The sequence below is a fragment of the Pecten maximus genome, chromosome 14, assembly GCF_902652985.1.
Source record: "Pecten maximus chromosome 14, xPecMax1.1, whole genome shotgun sequence".
Lineage (NCBI taxonomy): Eukaryota > Metazoa > Mollusca > Bivalvia > Pectinida > Pectinidae > Pecten > Pecten maximus.
This window is the reverse complement of record NC_047028.1, coordinates 15,911,334-15,935,220: the sequence shown is the minus strand read 5'-3', so window position 1 is coordinate 15,935,220 and position 23,887 is coordinate 15,911,334. Positions and strand designations below refer to the sequence as shown.

The 23,887-nt window shown below is 32.9% G+C and overlaps 1 protein-coding gene across 2 annotated transcripts in view; it reads right to left on the bottom strand.

Moving 5' to 3' along the window:
* Window positions 1–23,885, bottom strand: part of LOC117341650 (putative uncharacterized protein CXorf58) — a 28,389-nt gene extending 4,504 nt beyond the window's left edge. Inside the window, exons 1-10 of one of the 2 annotated variants that reach the window (XM_033903512.1) lie at window positions 23,766–23,885; window positions 21,898–22,224; window positions 17,729–17,828; window positions 17,489–17,583; window positions 15,356–15,467; window positions 15,007–15,138; window positions 14,256–14,331; window positions 13,747–13,900; window positions 11,337–11,487; window positions 10,691–10,711 (exon numbers count right to left, since the gene is read on the bottom strand). In XM_033903512.1, the coding sequence (XP_033759403.1) occupies window positions 10,691–10,711; window positions 11,337–11,487; window positions 13,747–13,900; window positions 14,256–14,331; window positions 15,007–15,138; window positions 15,356–15,467; window positions 17,489–17,583; window positions 17,729–17,828; window positions 21,898–22,178 (1,122 nt within the window). In that variant the 5' untranslated portion in view covers window positions 22,179–22,224; window positions 23,766–23,885. The remainder of the gene's footprint in view (window positions 1–10,690; window positions 10,712–11,336; window positions 11,488–13,746; window positions 13,901–14,255; window positions 14,332–15,006; window positions 15,139–15,355; window positions 15,468–17,488; window positions 17,584–17,728; window positions 17,829–21,897; window positions 22,225–23,765) is intronic. The other variant, XM_033903513.1, reaches the window with a different exon arrangement.
* Between the last annotated feature and the right edge of the window lie 2 nt (window positions 23,886–23,887).

Below are 23,887 nucleotides of genomic sequence, written 5' to 3'. Positions count from 1 at the left end.
TTTAATATACTACCTTTGATGGTGACCGTGAGAATATACTAATAGTCTGAAACACAAAATCTCTGAATATTTCTACTGCATAAACATTTCTTAAAATACCTTTTTTTTCCTTTTTCCTTTTTCTTTTTGATCATGTAACACTTACAGGAAAACTGGTTATAATAGAGAGTGATTCCTTTATTACCTGGTAACCACATTTTTAATTGATAATCCAAAAGAGGATCCACTTTCTTTTAAATCACTTTAAAGTTATTGTTTTCTTAGAATATTTACCAGATGTTTTGTTAGAATTTACCTTTGTTGGTGAAGAGTAATTGTAACTGCTCTGAAATAATAATTTTCAAAAGAATTTATTATTTTGATTACATATTGTATTTATTAATTAATTTCTTCTTTTCCATTTTTTTTATTTCTAATTTTACAAAATAACAGATTATGAGAATTTATAATGCATACACATTATTTAGAGGGAAAAAAATATAACATTATCTATTATTACATTTCTCTGACATGATATCAATCTTAACTTAATGGTTGAATATATTTTCTTCATGTTAAAATCATTGGCATATCTTAAGTTGTTATTTTTTTATAAAAATGTCCCTAAATAGGTACATTACCTGTGGGGAATATGAAAAAGGACTTATCTGAAAATTGAAATTATGTAAAAAGTGTCAGGCCAACTTCTGATTTACATGTACAGTACATACCTACATATACTTGTAAGAAATTAACAAGTAATTATCCATGTATACATTTAAAACAATTAATCTACCTACAGATGTATATTACAAAGCAAACAGACACCATTCGAACAGATGACCATAATTATTCATTTTTGTTTTTAAATTTTACTTGAATCACTAAATACCAATATAAAACAAATGTCCAACACAACCCTAAAAGAATGCATGGTTTATTTGCATTATTAACCATGTCTACATACGATACCTAACCAATTTCTATTCTAGGTTTCTTACTTTCATTTTACAAGTAAAATACATGTGTACATTTTTTATCTGATATTCAAACTTTCAAATGTAAAAGTATATATACATAAGTAATGTGATAGGAATGTTACAGTCTGTATTATTAATGATCACCTTTTTATAAATTTTATATATAATTAATTCAGTATTATGATAATGTTATAAGATTTCTGATGTAATGCCTGTAGATTTCTGACTCTTACATCATTCATTGAAATCTTCCTGATACACTTGCACTAAAGGTTACCGTTGTATCGTTCTATTTGTTATGTAAGTTATATTCTTTACTTTGAATTGACACTAATTTATTAACACTGGTTAAAATACAAAACCTTTCCTGGCGAGGAGAAAGCACTCAACTGTCAAAAGAGATTGTGATCGGTATTTTACACGACGTTTTAAAGACTGAACAAGACTATTACTGGGCTGAACAATATACACTCATCCCATGACAAAGAGTAATGCATTATGGTACAAATTGTATACAAATATTGAAAAGCAAGATTTATATATATATATATATAATTGTCTGATTAAAATACCATTGAGAGAGTACAGTTCCATTTTATACAAGGTCTACAAAGTTTAATAAAACTGTTGGAAGGTGAAAATCTACAAAGATAAGTACGTAAGAGTAATAAACAGTCAAACTAAAATGCCACTATATATCATGGTCATTAAAGTCTATTAAGAGGACATATCACAAAACTTGGAGAAACAAATACTTACTGCATTACGTGCTTATCAACTAGTGCATGAATCATTATTTGTAGCTTGATTTAAAGTGTTTTCGTTTTATACTTTAAAGTATAATGAATGTTATAGTAATTTACAGAAATTGGTGGTACATGTACTTTCTTCTGTCTATACTACCAGATGGCACAGTGGCTGAGCAACTCTCTACTACCTAAAACTCAATAATATACCACCAGATGGCATTCCCTCCTTCCTAAAACTATAAACCATCAGATGGCACTCTCTCCTTTCTAAAACTATACCACCAGATGGCACTCTCTCCTACCTAAAACTATATACCACCAGATGGCACTCTCTCCTACCTAAAACTATATACCACCAGATGGCACTCTCTCCTACCTAAAACTATATAACATCAGACGACACCCCCTTCTACCTAAAACTGTACACCACCAGCTGATCCTAACCACCAACAAGGATCACTTCTTACCTGCAGTGGAGAAGGAGAAAGACTTATCTGTGGAAAAACCAAAGATTTACTAATGAATCAAAAACCACTTAAAAAAAAAAAATTTCAGACTGCAGGTGTAAAAAATAAATAAAAAAATGTTGTATATTTATCTCTAGATAAAAGTATTGTATGCGTAATGATGTAATTTTAATGCCCTAATTTCTTTGTTATAGTTGAAATGTTATTCTATTATATATTTTAAAAATATTCTTCGACCTCAAGACAATGTTTCAACTGATAACTCTTATACATATAAAGTTTTCTTTTGACATTGTTAAGGTATTAACGTTTAGAAATATAAGGTTACATAAATTGGCATGAGGAGGTTATAAATGAATTATTATAATAAAAAAAAAAAATTACGTGATTTAATATTTCACCATCCATCAAAGTAATTCTAAATATAATTTGCATACATGGGCTCCCTAAAAACAGATATGTTATTTTTTTAACTCAAATTTTAAATGTCTTTAAATCTTATCAACTTCAGATCTTTCTAGCTTTTATAAGTTGAACATTCAGCTAAAATGTGGAACAGAAGTAATATGACATCAGCAGGTTTGGTGTGATACCTGATAACACAATCTGTAAGGTAATATGACCCCGGCCTCACCTCTTTACCTTGTAACAAGTACAGTAATGACTGTTAAGATTTTATGTATTGTCAATATTAATGCAATCTTGGTGACATATAAATAGAATGGCTCCCACAAGTGTTCCATGAATATTTATTTCATTATATATCTTATCAATCAGGGATAACAAATTCCAGAAATAACAAAAGGATTTTCTTTGTTCCTAGAAGTTATGTAAGGTGACTATTTATATCTGATGATATCATCAGGCACCTGGGAGACATTCTAAAAATAGACTGTTTAGATTTGCTTGTTAAATTTATATCAGCTGATTTTTGTTTGGTTGGTCCCATTGGAACACTTATGATTGAATATTTGTTATATTTACTTATCACATTATAATAATGAGTAATATTTATTAAATTTACTTATCACATTATAATAATGATTGAATATTTATTAGATTTACTTATCACATTATAATAATGATTGAATATTTGTTAGATTTACTTATCACATTATAATAATGATTGAATATTTGTTAGATTTACTTATCACATTATAATAATGATTGAATATTTGTTAGATTTACTTATCACATTATAATAATGAGTGAATATTTATTAGATTTACTTATCACATTATAATAATGATTGAATATTTGTTAAATCTAATTATCACATTATGATAATGAAGCAGAATACAGATGAGTCTATCAGTTCATGATCAATACCAGGTAATATTGATTATTTATAGAATTATGTTTTGAGTTAAAAATATGAATATAACAGATATATTACCATTTCAGGGGAGGACATAGCACTTATCTATAAAATGTAGCAAACAATTCCATATTATAAATACTATCAATGTTAGATATCATATTATAGATACTGAAAATGTAGGACTATCTTATTATAAATACTGTCAATGTCAGATATCCTATTATAAATACTGTCAATGTTAGAGATCATTTCATAAATGCTGTCAATGTACTATGATCCTATTATAAATACTGTCAATGTAGGACTATCCTATTATAAATACTGTCAATGTAGGATGATCCTATTATAAATACTGTCAATGTAGGATGTCCTATTATAAATACTGTCAATGTAGGACTATCCTATTATAAATACTGTCAATGTAGGATGGTCCTATTATAAATACTGTCAATGTAGGACTATCCTATTATAAATACTGTCAATGTAGGATATCCTATTATAAACACTGTCAATGTAGGACTATCCTATTATAAACACTGTCAATGTAGGATATCCTATTATAAATACTGTCAATGTAGGATGATCCTATTATAAATACTGTCAATGTAGGACTATCCTATTATAAATACTGTCAATGTAGGACTATCCTATTATAAATACTGTCAATGTAGGACTATCCTATTATAAATACTGTCAATGTAGGACTATCCTATTATAAATACTGTCAATGTAGGATATCCTATTATAAATACTGTCAATGTAGGACTATCCTATTATAAATACTGTCAATGTAGGATATCCTATTATAAACACTGTCAATGTAGGATCATCCTATTATAAATGTCAATGTAGGACTATCCTATTATAAATACTGTCAATGTTGGATATCATATCATAAATACTGTCAATGTAGGATCATCCTATTATAAATACTGTCAATGTTAGATATCCTATTATAAATACTGTCAATGTAGGACTATCCTATTATAAATACTGTCAATGTTAGATATCCTATTATAAATACTGTCAATGTAGGACTATCCTATTATAAATACTGTCAATGTTAGATATCCTATTATAAATACTGTCAATGTAGGATCATCCTATTATAAATACTGTCAATGTTAGATATCCTATTATAAATACTGTCAATGTAGGATATATCCTATTATAAACACTGTCAATGTAGGACTATCCTATTATAAACACTGTCAATGTAGGATATCATATTATAAATACTGTCAATGTAGGACTATCCTATCATAAATACTGTCAATGTAAGATATCATATTATAAATACTGTCAATGTAGATGTCCTATTATAAATACTGTCAATGTAGGATATCCTATTATACATACTGTCAATGTAGGATGTCCTATTATAAATACTGTCAATGTAGGATGTCCTATTATAAATACTGTCAATGTAGGATGTCCTATTATAAATACTGTCAATGTAGGATGTCCTATTATAAATACTGTCAATGTAGAAAATCATATTATAAATACTGTCAATGTAAGATATCCTATTATAAATACTGTCAATGTAAGATATCATATTATAAATACTGTCAATGTTAGATATCCTATTATAAATACTGTCAATGTAAGATATCATATTATAAATACTGTCAATGTAAGATATCATATTATAAATACTGTCAATGTAGGACTATCCTATTATAAATACTGTCAATGTAGGACTATCCTATTATAAATACTGTCAATGTAGGATATATCCTATTATAAATACTGTCAATGTAGGACTATCCTATTATAAATACTGTCAATGTAGGATGATCCTACATTAAAGAGTCCATCAAGTGCACATACAATGTTATACATACATTGTACATGTTTCTTATAAATGCAGAAAAAAATCATGGAAAATACAATGTAACAGTTCATTGTGAACAGTGTTTGGTGGAAAGATTGATTCAGTTACATTTAAAAGTCCCAATATGTAATGAACTTCCATAGAATTATTGTTTTTACTGTTATTGTAATTTTGTAGCAGGATTGCTAAACTTTATCATAATTTTTTAGCCCACCATCATCAGATGGTGGGCTATTCAAATCGCCCTGCGTCCGTGGTCCGTGGTCCGTCCGTCCGTCCGTCCGTCCCTCCGTCCGTCCCTCCGTCCGTCCGTAAACAATTCTTGTTATCGCTAATCCTCAGAAAGTACTAAAGAGATCTTTCTCAAACTTCATATGTAGGTTCCCCTTGGTGCCTAGTTATGCATATTGCATTTTGGGACCGATCGAAAAACAACATGGCCGACAGGCAGCCATCTTGGATTTTGACAATTGAAGTTTGTTATCGCTATTTCTGAGAAAGTACTGAAGGGATCTTTCTCAAATTTCATATGTAGGTTCCCCTTGGTGCCTAGTTATGCATATTGCATTTTGGGACCGATCGAAAAACAACATGGCCGACAGGCAGCCATCTTGGATTTTGACCATTGAAGTTTGTTATCGCTATTTCTGAGAAAGTACAGAAGGGATCTTTCTCAAATTTCATATGTAGGTTCCCCTTGGTGCCTAGTTATGCATATTGCATTTTGGGACCGATCGAAAAACAACATGGCCGACAGGCAGCCATCTTGGATTTTGACCATTGAAGTTTGTTATCGCTATTTCTGAGAAAGTACAGAAGGGATCTTTCTCAAATTTCATATGTAGGTTCCCCTTGGTGCCTAGTTATGCATATTGCATTTTGGGACCGATCGGAAAACAAGATGGCTGACAGGCAGCCATCTTGGATTTTGACCATTGAAGTTTGTTATCGCTATTTCTGAGAAAGTACAGAAGGGATCTTTCTCAAATTTCATATGTAGGTTCCCCTTGGTGCCTAGTTATGCATATTGCATGTTGGGACCGATCGAAAAACAAGATGGCCGACAGGCAGCCATCTTGGATTTTGACCATTGAAGTTTGTTATCGCTATTTCTGAGAAAGTACTGAAGGGATCTTTCTCAAATTTCATATGTAGGTTCCTCTTGGTGCCTAGTTATGCATATTGCATTTTGGGACCGATCGGAAAACAACATGGCCGACAGGCAGCCATCTTGGATTTTGACCATTGAAGTTTGTTATCGCTATTTCTGAGAAAGTACTGAAGGGATCTTTCTTAAATTTCATATGTAGGTTCCCCTTGGTGCCTAGTTATGCATATTGCATTTAGGGACCGATCGAAAAACAACATGGCCGACAGGCAGCCATCTTGGATTTTGACCATTGAAGTTTGTTATCGCTATTTCTGAGAAAGTACTGAAGGGATCTTTCTCAAATTTCATATCTAGGTTCCCCTTGGTGTCTTATTATGCATATTGCATTTTGGGACCGATCGGAAAACAAGATGGCCGACAGGCAGCCATCTTGGATTTTGACCATTGAAGTTTGTTATCGCTATTTCTGAGAAAGTACAGAAGGGATCTTCCTCAAATTTCATATGTAGGTTCCCCTTGGTGCCTAGTTATGCATATTGCATTTTGAGACCAATCAGAAAACAAGATGGCCGACAGGCAGCCATCTTTGATTTTGACAAATGAAGTTTGTTATCACTATTTCTGAAGAAGTACTGAAGGGATCATTCTCAAATTTCATATGTAGGTTCCCCTTGGTGCCTAGTTATGCATATTGCATTTTGAGACCAATCAGAAAACAACATGGCCGACAGGCAGCCATCTTGGATTTTGACAATTGAAGTTTGTTACCGCTATTTCTCAGAAAGTACTGAAGGAATCTTTCTCAAATTCCATATATAGGTTCCCCTTGGTGCCTAAATCTTAAATTTCATATATAGGTTTCCCTTGTTTGAAAAGTACTAGAGGTTTCTTCTGAATTTACACAGACTAGTAAGACTTAGAAGAAGAGAAAAGTAGAGAAAAGATCAATCTGACATGGAACCTATGAAGAACATTCAATGGTGGGCGCCAAGATCCCTCTGGGATCTCTTGTTTTAAATACCTGTCCACGAGATGAAAACTGGCTCAACTGAAAATGACAAACTTCTGATGTTATCATCAATTAAAATATAGAAATTCATTAAAACAAATTTAAGCTTGATTCAAGCACTTCAACCATAACATAAGGCAGGTTTTCTTATTATCATTTACTAATAATCTTACTTTTTTATAAACCATTTTCTTTTTCGCAGTTGCTTAATCCACAATAGTAGATTGTATATTTCAAATAATTAATAATGTTTCTTTGACTGAGGAATCATTTATATACAGAAATTTACTGTTTCTTTGACTTGAGGAATTGTATATTAGTACTGTCTATTTACCTTTCCCAGAGATGGAATTGTACAAGAACTGATCTGTAATAAAATTCTCATTGCTGATATACATATGTAAATTGAAAATCATTCTCTTCTCTATAGAATTATCATACAAGGAACCATTTACATTAGTTAAATATACACAGGGAATTTCCCAAAGGGTATATCCACATTGTAATATCTTAAGGAAAAAGGTAAAATGTTTTTTCACCAATTCAGATTCTATCATCAATGAAGAAAATCAGCATGCTACAAAAGCTGAGGTGAAACATTTAATAGCTTAAATTGTTTGTAACTGAATGTTTTAATACATTTAACGTTTACTTTGAAGCAATTTAATTGAGATATATGAAACTATGACATCTATTCTGCTCAGACCAGTTAATATGATGGACAAGTAGCTGTGATAAACATCAATCTAAACAGCATGAATATAATTAACATTATGTAATGAATTCTGATTGTAGAAAAATACAATACAATGGATTGAAGACATTTTAATTTTTTTTTTTACAAGATTGCTGTATTTACCATAAATCAACTGTGTTACAAACAATACCATACATGTTATATTTACAGGGTATTAATTTTGAAATTCCAAAATCATTCCATCAAAATTCAATTATTACATCAAGCTAATGATTAAATGAAAGGACTCCCCACTATCAATATATAATACCTTGTACATACAAACTGGTCTGGCTCAATGTGTGTATTGTTATTTCACACCTATGAATAGGTAATTATTTTTGCTAGTTTTATCTCTGTGATTTTTAATGACATTTTTACTAGGTTATTTCATGCATGGCAATTACAATGTATTTGACTGAAATTTTAACTAGGCTATTTCATGCATGATAATTATTCTAATGAGTTATACTGAAGTTATTTCATCAATGGCAACTATTTTTTAGTGGTTTAAAGTATTAACACAATATAAGATACTTGTGGGTAATTCTATATTTGACAACTAAATTATTATGCTGTACTTTCTTTTCATCATTCACAAATATCTGTGATTTTATTGAGGGTAAATGTTTTAAAGAATTGTTAGCTAATTAGTTACTTATTTTGATAGGATTATCACTTAAAATTTTTGCCATGCTTTTAATGGGTTTTTAATTTAAATGTTTACCATGTATTATCAGTTATATCAGTGTTATCATCCCGAGATTGATTACAACAATGAAATATCTGTTATATTGTGATTAACTCAAATTGACAAAGATTACCACTGCTGGTGATACTTGTGGTGTTTTCACCACATGTGGTGATGGTACCCCTAGTGATGATGGTACCACTGGAACCACTTGTGGTGACAGTACCACATCAGGTGATGGTACCACAGGTGGTAGCTGAAAAAGGAAACATTCCCTGAGGCACACATCACATTATGTACTTTGATGAAACATAACAGGTGTCTCTGTGTCTAAAATGTGAATGCTGCAATATATTCCTTTAAAACATTATATATGTGTACAGTACAAAGAGTATCATTAATACTGCAACAGAACATGTACATGAACCAAAACTAAAATGTGAAGTCATTCATTCCTAAATCTTTAAATTATGCAGTGACTGAAAAAAAAGTTTTTAAAAAGGTTCTGTTGACAAAAACACAATACATATTAAAGAAACAATTATAGGAACAGAGTATACTTTTCTTATTCAAACAATATTGCATTCACCTAGAAATAAGCACCTGCCTGAAAATAATCCCATATCTGGTAATAAGTCCATGTCTGGTAATAATACCCATTGTCCCCCTACATTGAAAAAGACATCAATTGTTGAACTTCTGGGATAAATGCTGTTTGTTTGTTTGGTTTATTGCCCCATGAACAGCTAGGGTAATTTTGAAGTGGGGTCTCCATGTAGTAGTTGGTGACTACCTCACTGAACAACATACAGAAGGCCCATCACATGCCATTCAGAGTAATCCGGGTAAAGTGTCTTGCTCAAGGACACAAACATGACTGCACAGACTGGTCTGTTTCTCAGCTTCCCAAGGAACACAAACTGACATGTGTAGCTAATGTTGAACTGTGCACCTTGGATCTTCATCTGAGGTTACGTGGCTGGTGCTCTAACTAACTTATTGCAGGAGAAACACTGATACATACACATTTATGCTGTATAATGGTAAAACTTTAAAACAAATATTATCTGGTCCAAATCAAACATTTAATATCTACATTTGAGAGTCTCGCATATGACATTGCCTTTACTTAACCAAGTTCTACATACAGTATACTGGGTTGAATACAGAAAGTCTGGGTGAACAAATGAAAATGTGATCAATATTAAAACCATTTCAATCTGAGGTGAATATGGTGTTGAAATACTGTTAACACTCACCTGTGTTAAAGAGTGGGGTACTTTAAGGATAATACAAACATTGATTACAAAGAGGTTACAGATATTTGACAGTTAATGATTAGGTGTAATGGGGTGTTTAAACATTTCTTGATTAACTGTCTAATCATACTAACATACAACCATGAATACTTCAGGAGCTTGGCCAGATTGTTTTTTTTTTTAAATGAACATTTCAAAAGGAGACTCCCTCTGATTGGCTAATACATCATTCAGAAAACCTCTATTGTAGGCCATAATAGAACAGGTATAGAAATACTGCAAAGAAAAAAAGAGTTCAACATTGGCGACCTTAGATTCTGACATCCCTCTAGGGAATCGGTCAATAGGAGGAAGGAGGTTAATGTTTTTGCGGTGATGATATTGTACAGGCAACACAAAAACATAGACAAGTGGTAAGTTTCTGGATTTTAAATCTGGCCAGACTCTTTTTGACTTAGAATCTCTGGAGTACATGAGAGGCATAATAAAGAGGAATTAAATGACAACAAGGGATGGCAGTGTACTAAGTGTTGTTAGGTAAACCTCCTTACCTCAGAATACAACTCCGGTGCCTAGGTAAAATTGCAAATATTATTCTTTAATTAAAGAGGTTTTTTTTTTAGATCTCAAAAACAATATGGAAGAAAATCTGTCTATAGTATTTTAAAAATAAAATCGTGACCTGACTTTGAGTTTTGTTTCAACTGATACTAAGTATAAGAGAGTTATACTTTGAGCTGAATATGACGTACACTACTTACAGTAGCCAAAGAAAATGTACATAATATGCCAATTCCTATATATGTTGTTTACTTCATTTCTTTTTCTAAACTATGTGATAAGTTAGATACTTGATGATGATCACACATTTTATAAAATGTTTTATCATTTCAAGAAACTACACACCCTGAGGTAGTGAAATAGTATGAATTTGATTAATATAAAGTGTGTCGTTGTCAATTTCATATCTGTAAGCATGTCCATAACAAATAAGATTACTTAACAAAATCTAAACTCATTTCTCAGAGCAATGATTATATTATTGGCAACTTATTCAGAATTATGTCTACAGAGCTGTGTTATTTATCTGGACCCAGAGAAACAATAAGTACTGTGGGTCTACGTATCTAAAATCTACATCAGGATAAACTCCCCTGCTATACGATCAGACATGTATATCACTAATAGGAAACTCACCTTATCCATACCATACATCTTCCTCATCTTCATCGCTCTGATCTTGGCCTGTCGGGATCGTCGACTAGATTGTTGACTTGGGCCATTGATGAGTCCCGACATCTTGGACTTCGGGGTGGGTAAGGGTGCATTCAGTATCACAGTCTCCGACCTATACAAACACAACTATGTATTAAACTGTAATATCTTAAACCTCTGGCATACACTGTACAATAATACATTTGGTGGTTGTTAATCTCAGAAACATATTCTTTGTAGTACTGATCTTTCCAGTCATGAACTAGCAAACTCTGGCACCAAATTACCTACTGTATTCATAAAACTAGTTTCAAGATAAAGCATGAATTCAAACCAGTTTACAGAAAAATAAGTCACTTAACATATATAAAATAGATAAAACTAGACATTCAAAACAGTTCTCTGCCTCAAATCTCATCAGAACTCCTCCACATCTCTGACAACATATACTATTTATTGTACAACAATTGCGAAACACATTATAACAACTTAATGTGGAAGGAAACCAGAGTACCCAAAGAAATCCCATGTGGTTGGCCAGGTGACCCCATACTTTTTCGAGTCCAATGGAGTAATCGAACCCCTGCCACCTAGGTGAAAGGCAAGTGTGTTACCACTGTGCCACCCGACCACCCAGGGAAAACTTCATCATTGAAACAAGACAATAGACTCCAGTGCAGAATTTAAGATTGAGCATGAGAATGGTTTGATAGATCCATTCCACAGAAACCACTGGGGTTCAGAAGCTGCAAAAATGCTAGAATGCAATGAACTTTAACCTATCTCCTCAACATCAGGCCACAATAGAGACTAAGCTAATGACTCACAGTTTTGGGTGGTTTTAAGTGTCACTGTATACATCAACACATAAGTGTATAATTAGAGGTTAGCTTTACCTGAGTTGTGATATAGTGTCTGGTATACATCAACACATGTATAACTAGAGGTTAGCTTTACCTGAGTTGTGATATAGTGTCACTGGTATACATCAACACATGTATAATTAGAGGTTAGCTTTACCTGAGTTGTGATATAGTGTCTGGTATATATCAACACATGTATAATTAGAGGTTAGCTTTACCTGAGTTGTGATATAGTGTCTGGTATACATCAACACATGTATAATTAGAGGTTAGCTTTACCTGAGTTGTGATATAGTGTCAGTGGTATACATCAACACATGTATAATTAGAGGTTAGCTTTACCTGAGTTGTGATATAGTGTCAGTGGTATATATCAACACATGTATAATTAGAGGTTAGCTTTACCTGAGTTGTGATATAGTGTCACTGTATACATCAACACATGTATAATTAGAGGTTAGCTTTACCTGAGTTGTGATATAGTGTCACTGGTATACATCAACACATGTATAATTAGAGGTTAGCTTTACCTGAGTTGTGATATAGTGTCACTGGTATACATCAACACATGTATAATTAGAGGTTAGCTTTACCTGAGTTGTGATATAGTGTCAGTGGTATACCTCAACACATGTATAATTAGAGGTTAGCTTTACCTAAGTTGTGATATAGTGTCAGTGGTATATATCAACACATGTATAATTAGAGGTTAGCTTTACCTGAGTTGTGATATAGTGTCTGGTATACATCAACACATGTATAATTAGAGGTTAGCTTTACCTGAGTTGTGATATAGTGTCACTGGTATACATCAACACATGTATAATTAGAGGTTAGCTTTACCTGAGTTGTGATATAGTGTCACTGGTATACATCAACACATGTATAATTAGAGGTTAGCTTTACCTGAGTTGTGATATAGTGTCTGGTATACATCAACACATGTATAACTAGAGGTTAGCTTTACCTGAGTTGTGATATAGTGTCAGTGGTATACATCAACACATGTATAATTAGAGGTTAGCTTTACCTGAGTTGTGATATAGTGTCACTGGTATACATCAACACATGTATAATTAGAGGTTAGCTTTACCTGAGTTGTGATATAGTGTCTGGTATACATCAACACATGTATAATTAGAGGTTAGCTTTACCTGAGTTGTGATATAGTGTCAGTGGTATACATCAACACATGTATAATTAGAGGTTAGCTTTACCTGAGTTGTGATATAGTGTCTGGTATACATCAACACATGTATAATTAGAGGTTAGCTTTACCTGAGTTGTGATATAGTGTCAGTGGTATACATCAACACATGTATAATTAGAGGTTAGCTTTACCTAAGTTGTGATATAGTGTCAGTGGTATACATCAACACATGTATAATTAGAGGTTAGCTTTACCTGAGTTGTGATATAGTGTCAGTGGTATATATCCACACATGTATAATTAGAGGTTAGCTTTACCTGAGTTGTGATATAGTGTCTGGTATACATCAACACATGTATAATTGACAGGTTAGCTTTACCTGAGTTGTGATATGGCCCTGATATGCTGAATTTTGATTTCCTGTGACAGAGGGCGCTGTATCAGGATCGGAATCTCCCCTGCAAGGCGTGGACTAATTCGCTGATTGTACAAGAAATCCACTATGTCATAGAATATTGTCCTCCTCGACAGATCTGTAATGCCAAATTAAAAGATATCTAACCCCCAAGTACAAGAAGATAGCATTGTCTGAAGACTTTTTTATTTGCACAGGATATCAGTGACTTTCTATCACTTTTCTTCCATTAATCTATTATATTTTTGTTAATTTTATCACTTGAAAATAATTTTTTAACCCATATTTTACAAAAGAAAGTTCATCCATCTGGATTCATCCTTGAAAAAAAATTTATAAAAACAACTGTTTGTTATCAGAAGTTTTTTTTTTTTTATTGAGATAAAAAAAAGAGATACTTTTCTTTTTCCTTGCACAATGATTTGATAATCCCAAATGGTATAAGACATGGTTCAAACTCAATCCACACTCACCATCCAGTGTTAGCTTCCTCCAGTAGTTTTCCTTGCCTCCCATACTGGCAGGAGTTTCATCTGTATTAGCTAGGTACTGAAACATTTATACCATACTAACACAATCATATTACAGATTTTGGAAGCTAGCCTCAAGTGAACATTAAACATATTGAATATTTGTACTAGCCCTAAGAATTTCTGAGCCTTAGAAATGGAGCTATTGACATTGTATCTCTACACCCCTATTAAAGTGTTAAAATCATTCAGGGGAGATAATCACTACAACGATTAGAAATAAAATGAATCAATTTTCCTTAAAAAAAAAAAAAAATAGAATTTTTTAAAAAAATATGTTATTGCACAAAGCTTTACTAGGTGAAGTACTACCCATGAAAAGTATTTACTGAGAGCCAAATTAATATCTGGCCTTGGAGTTTGAAATTTTAAATGCTGTTTAATTCAATCAGTCTCCCCATAGAAATACTGAAGCATGATTACACTTCCCCGTGAAAATACCACATCCAATACTCTCATGCAAGCTTACTATTTTATACTTTTTGTTTATCCTTTTGAATCAAACAGTTTCAAGAAAACTTAATTCTTTTTAATCTCCTTTTAATTTGAAAATGTATGTTTAAGAAATTTTACATTTGTTAATTAAAGGATTCAAATATATATATGTATATAATTATATAAAGAAAAAATCCAATCCCATTGTTATGAGATTTGATCCATCAACCATCCATTCAATCAAACATCTGTGATTTACCTGCATATAATCTTTGAGAGTTGTCACATCTATTTCGTCCGTGATTTTATATTGTTGCTGAAAAATGGCATCTCTCAACATCTGATCATAGAACTGCCTGTTACCCATCAACCGCAGGGAATCCTCGGAGGCCTGAAGTCACCAACCACACATTTTATGTACCATTTTGTACCTCTATCTTACTGGTACATTACATAACACACCTTGAATTCAAAGTCAAAACATGAAAACATACAATATCTAAGACTGATGTAGGGAACAGATTTGTCTTGAGGTTACACTGTACATAATTAATTCATAATTATACTTAAAATCTTAATCACAAGTACACAACGAAATCTAAACTCACCTCTGATGCCGGTTTGATTAGCTTGCGACCGCTCATGTACTTAACTCCTTTCCCAGCTGTGTGTATGAATACTTTAAAGAAAATCATAGGAGGGAATTCTCCACCGCCAAACCTGCAAGAGGACAAAGAATTTTTCAGATATTACAAGGAATGATATTCTATATAGAAAACAGACAACAAGGGGGGTTAACCTATGTACAAAACTGACAAGAAGAGGACAGTCTATATAGAAAACAGGCAACAAGGGGGATAACCTATGTACAAAACTGACAACAAGGAGAAGATAGCCTATATAGAAAACAGGCAACAAGGGGGGATAACCTATGTACAAAACTGACAACAAGGAGAAGATAGTCTATATAGAAAACAGGCAACAAGGGGGGATAACCTATGTACAAAACTGACAACAAGGGGGGATAGTCTATATAGAAAACAGTCTGACAACAAGGGGGGGATAACCTATGTACAAAACTGACAACAAGGAGAAGATAGTCTATATAGAAAACAGAAAACAAGGGGGGATAACCTATGTACAAAACTGACAACAAGGAGAAGATAGTCTATATAGAAAACAGACAACAAAGGGGGATAACCTATGTACAAAACTGACAATAAGAAGAGGATAGCCTATATAGAAAACAGACAACAAGGGGGGATAACCTATGTACAAAACTGACAACAAGGGGGGGATAACCTATGTACAAAACTGACAATAAGAAGAGGACAGTCTATATAGAAAACAGGCAACAAGGGGGGATAACATATGTACAAAACTGACAAGAAGAGGACAGTCTATATAGAAAACAGACAACAAGGGGGGATAACCTATGTACAAAACTGACAACAAGGAGAAGATAGCCTATATAGAAAACAGACAACAAGGGGGGATAACCTATGTACAAAACTGACAACAAGGAGAAGATAGCCTATATAGAAAACAGACAACAAGGGGGGATAACCTATGTACAAAACTGACAACAAGAAGAGGATGGTCTATATAGAAAACAGACAACAAGGGGGGGATAACCTATGTACAAAACTGACAATAAGGAGAAGATAGTCTATATAGAAAACAGACAAGGGGGGATAACCTATGTACAAAACTGACAACAAGAAGAGGATGGTCTATATAGAAAACAGACAACAAGGGGGGGATAACCTATGTACAAAACTGACAACAAGGAGAAGATAGTCTATGTAGAAAACAGACAACAAGGGGAAAGTGGGGACAACTACATGTATATACAAAACTTAACTGACAACAAGAGGATATCCAACATACAAAACAGACAACAAGAGGATATCCAACATACAAAACAGACAACAAGAGGATATCCAACATACAAAACAGACAACAAGAGGATATCCAACATACAAAACAGACAACAAGAGGATATCCGACATACAAAACAGACAACAAGAGGATATCCAACATACAAAACAGACAACAAGAGAATATCTAACATACAAAACAGACAACAAGAGGATATCCAACATACAAAACAGACAACAAGAGGATATCCAACATACAAAACAGACAACAAGAGGATATCCAACATACAAAACAGACAACAAGAGGATATCCAACATACAAAACAGACAACAAGAGGATATCCAACATACAAAACAGACAACAAGAGGATATCCAACATACAAAACAGACAACAAGAGGATATCCAACATACAAAACAGACAACAAGAGGATATCCAACATACAAAACAGACAACAAGAGGATATCCAACATACAAAACAGACAACAAGAGAATATCTAACATACAAAACAGACAACAAGAGGATATCTAACATACAAAACAGACAACAAGAGGATATCCAACATACAAAACAGACAACAAGACAAGGTTAACCTACATCAATAGCTAGGAGATCTGTATTCTTTTACACAATTAACAACATGGGGAGGTAATTTGAGTAAATCAATAAGGGGAGGTAATTTACTTATAGTAATAGCAACAAAAAATTCAACAAATAAGACTCTTTACATAATAGACGATATGGAGGAATAACATACTTAATTAATAATCAACAAATGGACATTGTAAAGGGTATCAAATGTAAGAAATCAAACAGGTTCATACTTAAACATTTTGCATAGTTAATATATATATCTTTACCTGAATCGAACCCGTACTTGTACACTTTTATCACTCAACAGCTCAGCTTCTTTCGGACAAACTTTTCTCAGTATTTCTTTTGATAATGAATTTTCCTGAAAATTAAAACTGTGATTTTAAATAGTGACATCATTACTTGTACAAACAACACTGAGAGTCCTGATTCTAAATCCTTTTTAATATCAACAAAGGCATAAAGATGTTAGATTTAATCCGAACGGTCATATCAAAGATACTTACAGCGGCACACACAGCATGTTTTAGGAGCCGGAACATCTGTTTATCTCGGTAGGCGATCCATGCCCTTTCTATAATAGTCGCCGCAGCTTGTCTGATCAGTCTGAAGAAAAGAAAAAATTCAGTCAATCAAATATAACTTCATCCCATGAAATTTCATCTCACAGAAATTGTGGATAAAAAGTCCTTAACACACTAAAAAGTATGTAACTGAGGTTTACTGAACAATAAAGAATTCTTTACTGAAATGTCATCAATACTAGTTAGCAGACCACAGACTGTAGTATTCCTAGTCATTAAGTCAACCTCCATCAGACAAAGTCAGATATGAGGACAGTGATGAGGGACTTTCAACAAGATGTGAACACAGAAACAGTTATTTCAGGGACAAATGGAGCTTGTCATAAACACAAAGATAGACATCTAATTGAACATATTATAAAAGTGAAAAACACATAATGTATCACAGTGTTTTAAATTTGTGCGTTCTTATATATATGTATAAAGAAGTAAAATTACATTTTTCGATCTTTTCACTACCCCTAGGTATGGCCCATCCTGAGACGAGCAAGAACAACCTCGTCTCGTTGATTGTCTCTGTAGCAAGGAGACCATTCGCCAATATTTCCTTTGATTAAGTGTAGTTTATTAAGTAAGATGATCATGTTTTTTGTATCTTTTTACCACCCCTCGGTATGTACACTGTATGTTTATATATGTATAAAGATAATTTCATTGTCATTCTTGTAATATTTATGTCAAACACATGTAACCTGCCCCTTTGTTGATTATAAAACATTGAAGTAGGAATATCCATTGAAGACACCCTGTATTGTTTGTCAAAGATGGTTGGTTAAAATTTTCTAAAGAAATTCAAACCAAATGTATGTCCAACATTCAAAGAGTGAACTGCACACCTCCCAAACAAAACACATTCACCAAAATCAAGTTTTTGAAAAATTACATATATGATTAAAAGAAAAAAAAATAAAGAGCAGATTTCGAAAAAGTGTCATGAAAACAAAGGGCAATTCTATGATTGATAAAATCATAATAATGACATCTGATAACCAAGATGTTGGAGCAGTTGTAAAACTTTCATATGATTCTGATGTTTTTCAAATAATTTGTTCATCAAGATTAATCTTGTAATTTGGAATGTGTGAAAGAATTATAGTTCAAACTTGCATTATTTTCTGAAGCATAATTACATACAATTTGAACAATTTCGTAAATATTTATTTTTAATTTTGTTCGAACTGACCGACGCTGTACAACAACTGTTTAATCCCTTTACTAAAGTATATCAAAGTAAAAATACTGTTGAAAAAACCCACATTTATCTATTTTGAAGCTCTCATAATAAAACTCTCATTAATTCGACCACAATACCAGCCTCGTTAATACATGTATTGTACGATGACAATAATACATTTGATTAATCTATATAGAGATGTCTATGGAGTTACTTCCCTTGGGTTTGTCTATAGTATCTATAACTTACTCTAGGAAAGATTGCTACATATGTAGCACCATTATCCTGATGACCACAGTCAAGTGGTCAAAATGAAGATAATTTTCTTGGATTTTTAAAAACCTTTATTTTTGGGGAATATGATATTGTTGTACCTTAACCATTTACAAACATGTAACACCAAAGCACATTCAATACAAACATACCATTCTCCTTGTCTTTATATCATATTGCTAGCTTAATAGATTGTCAGGGGTTTTCCTGTGTATTTACAGAACTGCCAATTTCAGTTATCATGCCAGGTGTATATCTGTAAGTGTCAGAAACAAATTTTCTTTTTACGGTACTTTTATTCAATAATTTAATGAATCAAAATATATCACAATTGCTCAGAAGCAACATAATCACGAGTCTTAGTTATATTAATGTACAGTCTCTCTTTCTCTCTCATATGCCATATTATTTTCTTTGTAAAATGTGAAATCCTCTGAAGAGCTTCTTTTATATATCATCAGCTGTGCTGAAAGTTGGGCAATAAAACTGCATTCTACATACTTAAAGCAAAATCTAAAAAACAAAATATGCTTGCACTTTTTTTAATCAGCTTGAAATTAGGACTAAATGTTCTAAAGTTAATCTACTTTGAACATGTATGTATATTTAAACAGGAAAACCCCCTGAACTCCTTGAGTTCCCAAAAACAGAAGCAACCCTCCTCCTTGCATTTCAATACCATGATATTACTCACTCCTTTTCAGACTTTTTTACAGGTTTTTCTTGCAACTTAAACCTTTCAAACAAAAGCATCATTACAAAATATAAATAATTTTCCCTTTGATTCATAAATATAATTCTTATAATCAAACATTAACCACATTATTCATATAAGTACATTTTGTATAATAATGTTTCATGATAAATGTCAATACATATATTTGCTTCTTGAGAAACAGATTCTTAAATAAAATAATAAAAGAAAACAAAATACTTATTCTATATGATAAAAATAATTTGCTTTTAACTTTCAGTGCATAAAAGCTCAACAAAGAAGATAAAATTAACATAGTTTTAGAGGTTACTTTCTTTGACTTTAGAAATTGATATCATTTTTCACATAATTTTACCTGAAAAACATTTGATTTAAAAGTACTAATAAGACCATACTGGAGACTTCTCTGCCAATAACACAGATTTAATTACCTAGGAACTGTATCTTAAGAGTGTATTGTTACCACACCCAAACAAGTTGTATATACATTTTTATGCATGTACATCAAATGCAAAACAAACAAAAAACAATAAAATGAATTGTCGCTGAACAGTGCCAATTCCCATACATAAATATGAATATATAAATGAAGTTATTAACTTCTAAGGTTCAAAGTGGTGTATATATCCTAGTCACCTAGGTGACCAGAAATTACACATCTAGGTAAGTTAGCCCATCACTTACCTCATTGGAGATTGATGTTTTACAGATCCCCCCCCCCCCCCCCCCCCCCCTCCCCAATATTTATTTTACAGTATTTAATACTATTAAAAGGTTCTTTAATTTCAATTTTCAAAATATACACATTAAAAAAAAAGAAACAAATAAACATATCAATTTGACTCCAAATACTTTTTTGTCTAGTTACACATGCTTTCAAAAGTCACTTTGAATCTCAGATGTGTGTAGATTATCTTTCTCCATCAATTTTATTATTTAATAGGTAATGTTTAAAAGTACAGTAGAATGCCACATATCCAAACTTTCCATTTTCCAAAGTACTCTCCCATGCAGTAATAATTATAAGGTTTCTTGTTAAGAAATCACACATGGATCATCATTACATGTCCCCTGAATGGCATCAATATTTTGTGTTCTGCTGTACCATCTTTCTGTTAGTACATAAGCATAACCTTTATGTAGATATTTGTATGTTAAGGAATCATTTTGCAAAAGCTTTTCAAAATAGAACACAAACAAAAATGAAACAGAAAAAAAGCAAAAACGGACAATAACCTGAAAATATATGTATATACCTGTACCACAATCAGTGAAATGTTATGATTCAATCACCTCAACCTTATGATTTTATGAACTTATATGACCATCATATTCATTAGAGATGACCTTTCACCTTAGCAAAGCTCTATCACCATAGATACCAGACTCACTGTGCTAGAGACTTTTGTACAGTCGTTATCACAGCCTCAACCTCAAGTCCAGACTTTGGTTTATTAGCCTCGACCTCAAGTCCTGGTTTATCAGCCTCAGCCTCAAGTCCTGGTTTATCAACCTTGGCCTCAAATCCTTGTTTATTTGCCCCAGCCTCAAGTTCAGACTTTGGTTTATAAGGCATATCAGGTTCTGACATTTTTTCGCTTGGAGACAATTGTTTACCTTCTTGTAACTTTTCAACCTCTGAAGACTCTGCCTTTTTAATTTCAGCTAAATCTTCCCTTTTAATAATCAAATATATTATCAAAAACAAAAACAGAAAAAATCAGAATTTAATGTTTTTTCCATGTATTCTATCAAACACGGTTACGCATCCATATTTTCAAATAAAGTCAATGTTGACCATTATCAGTAAATCCTACTGATGTTTGTAATGATACATAAGAGTTCACTCTATTAACTAAAGATAGGTTTTTTACAACTTTCTTGGGCTTATTATAGGATCAATACGGTAAATTACAATACAATACTTACTCTTTCTCCGACCGATTGGGTTGTCGCATCATTTTGGTCGGTGACCCAGAGATGAGGTATTCCTTTGAACTGACTGGTGTAGTTGTAAGTGGGCGAATACCATAATCTGGTGTGTGAGATGGGAAGGCATCCTGCTGTACTGGTGGGCCGGCCTGACTATCCGCTGTAGACAGGTTACGCTGTAGCTCCTCCTGACTGGGTACATGGTCAGGAAGTTTTACATTTATTGAAGTCTTGCTTGCAACACTTTTGGAATCTGCACTTCCAGTTGGGGACTGCATGTTTGCCCTCAGAATATGTCCTTCTTTATTTTATTTTAATCACAGGCTGAAATGAAAAATACAGGCAATTATATGAAAGTAAAATGATTAATGTGTAAATACATACATAGTTTATGTACATGTATCATGTGATAAACAAAAGTGTATACATCTGTTTCCAATACTTTTTGAGATGCATGATCCCAAGTTGATCACCAACGACTGCCTATAATGAATTGTGTGGCCTCGGTAGTTGTGATAATGTAAGAAAAAGAAATGTAAACTTTATTTATTTAACTAATCACTCTTGTTAGCTTGGATGGAAGTGTGTGAGGGGTCTAACTGTGGGAGGAAACAGAAGTAACCGGGGTAAAAACTAAAAACCCATGTGGTTGGGCAGGTGACCTTTTCACTTCCGATTGGGGAATTGAACTCAGGTGAAAGGCAAGTGTGTGACCACTGTGACCCCTGACCACAGCTTATGTAGAATTGATGAGTACAGTTACATGTACGCATGAGCTTCAGACCACTCCCCTTTGAACATGCATTCGAGGTGCATAGGCGGCGGGGGATGATGTTTGTATAGGGTTATAAAAAGTTCTACAGAGCTAGATATGTTGTTTGTTTGTTGAACTTGTAAACCAATCATCAATGACAACATGAAATAGAATTAAAGGTTCATTTTCAAACTGAAAACATTTTTTACTTCTATATATGTTTAAGAGGTCTTAGTCTGATGGACTGCATTAGTGAGTGTGCATTACAGGGGTCTGTCAAAGTCCTTGTTGAACCTCTACCATTGTTCGAATACTAAATCTTATATGAAATTGAAACTTATGTCAGATCCCCTATATCAAACTATTTGTAAATCAATGTTTTGAACAGTATAATATGTAAATGAGGGAAAGCGATAGCTTAGTTGCTAGTATTTTGTTAAATATGTTCAAGCAAGCTGGAACCTCATGCAATGCAAAATTGCATCAAAATAACCAGATGCAGCAAAACAACAACTATGTCTATATAGGCATGTTAAAGTCGAACCCCCCCTCTCTCTCTCTCTGCTTGATCTCGCTCTCATCCCTTTTATACAGAAACCTACAGGAGCACTTCTGTGAACGAGCAGTCAGCTCTGTTTACTTGAAAATTAATTACTTCACGGATTAACGGCCTGGGGTTTCCCCATCTAAATCACCAATGGTCAACAGACAGATGCGCTATGAACATACATACAGTAATATAAATGCAGAGTTACAGAAAAATACCAACCTACAATATACCGGTAGTTCCAAGATTTCTGATTAAAATGAGTGGGTTTTTTTGTTTGTTTTTTACTTCAGTATATAGATACCCTTTGACACTAAACTCGAGTAACGATGAAATGGAAAGAAAACATAATAATAAATATTTATCAAATACAACTGTTGACATCAATCTCCATTCGATATCTTAAGACGATTCGTCTCCTATTTTCCGCATGGACAGTATGTATTTTAATCATGTAAGACATTTCGGCCATCATTCTGTGATGACTTGTGACATTTAAAAGAGAAATACTCTCTTTTTAATTCACCATAATCGTTTTGATGAATGCTTAGATATGAGACTTACTTAACATGTCGTAAATGTGATAACAAAATCATTTTCAGTGCTACAGAAAAGTGACTTTTGCCGGTAAAATCCGGTAACATAGGTCCGTCTCCAGTGCAAACAAATATGGCGAACTTCCGTAG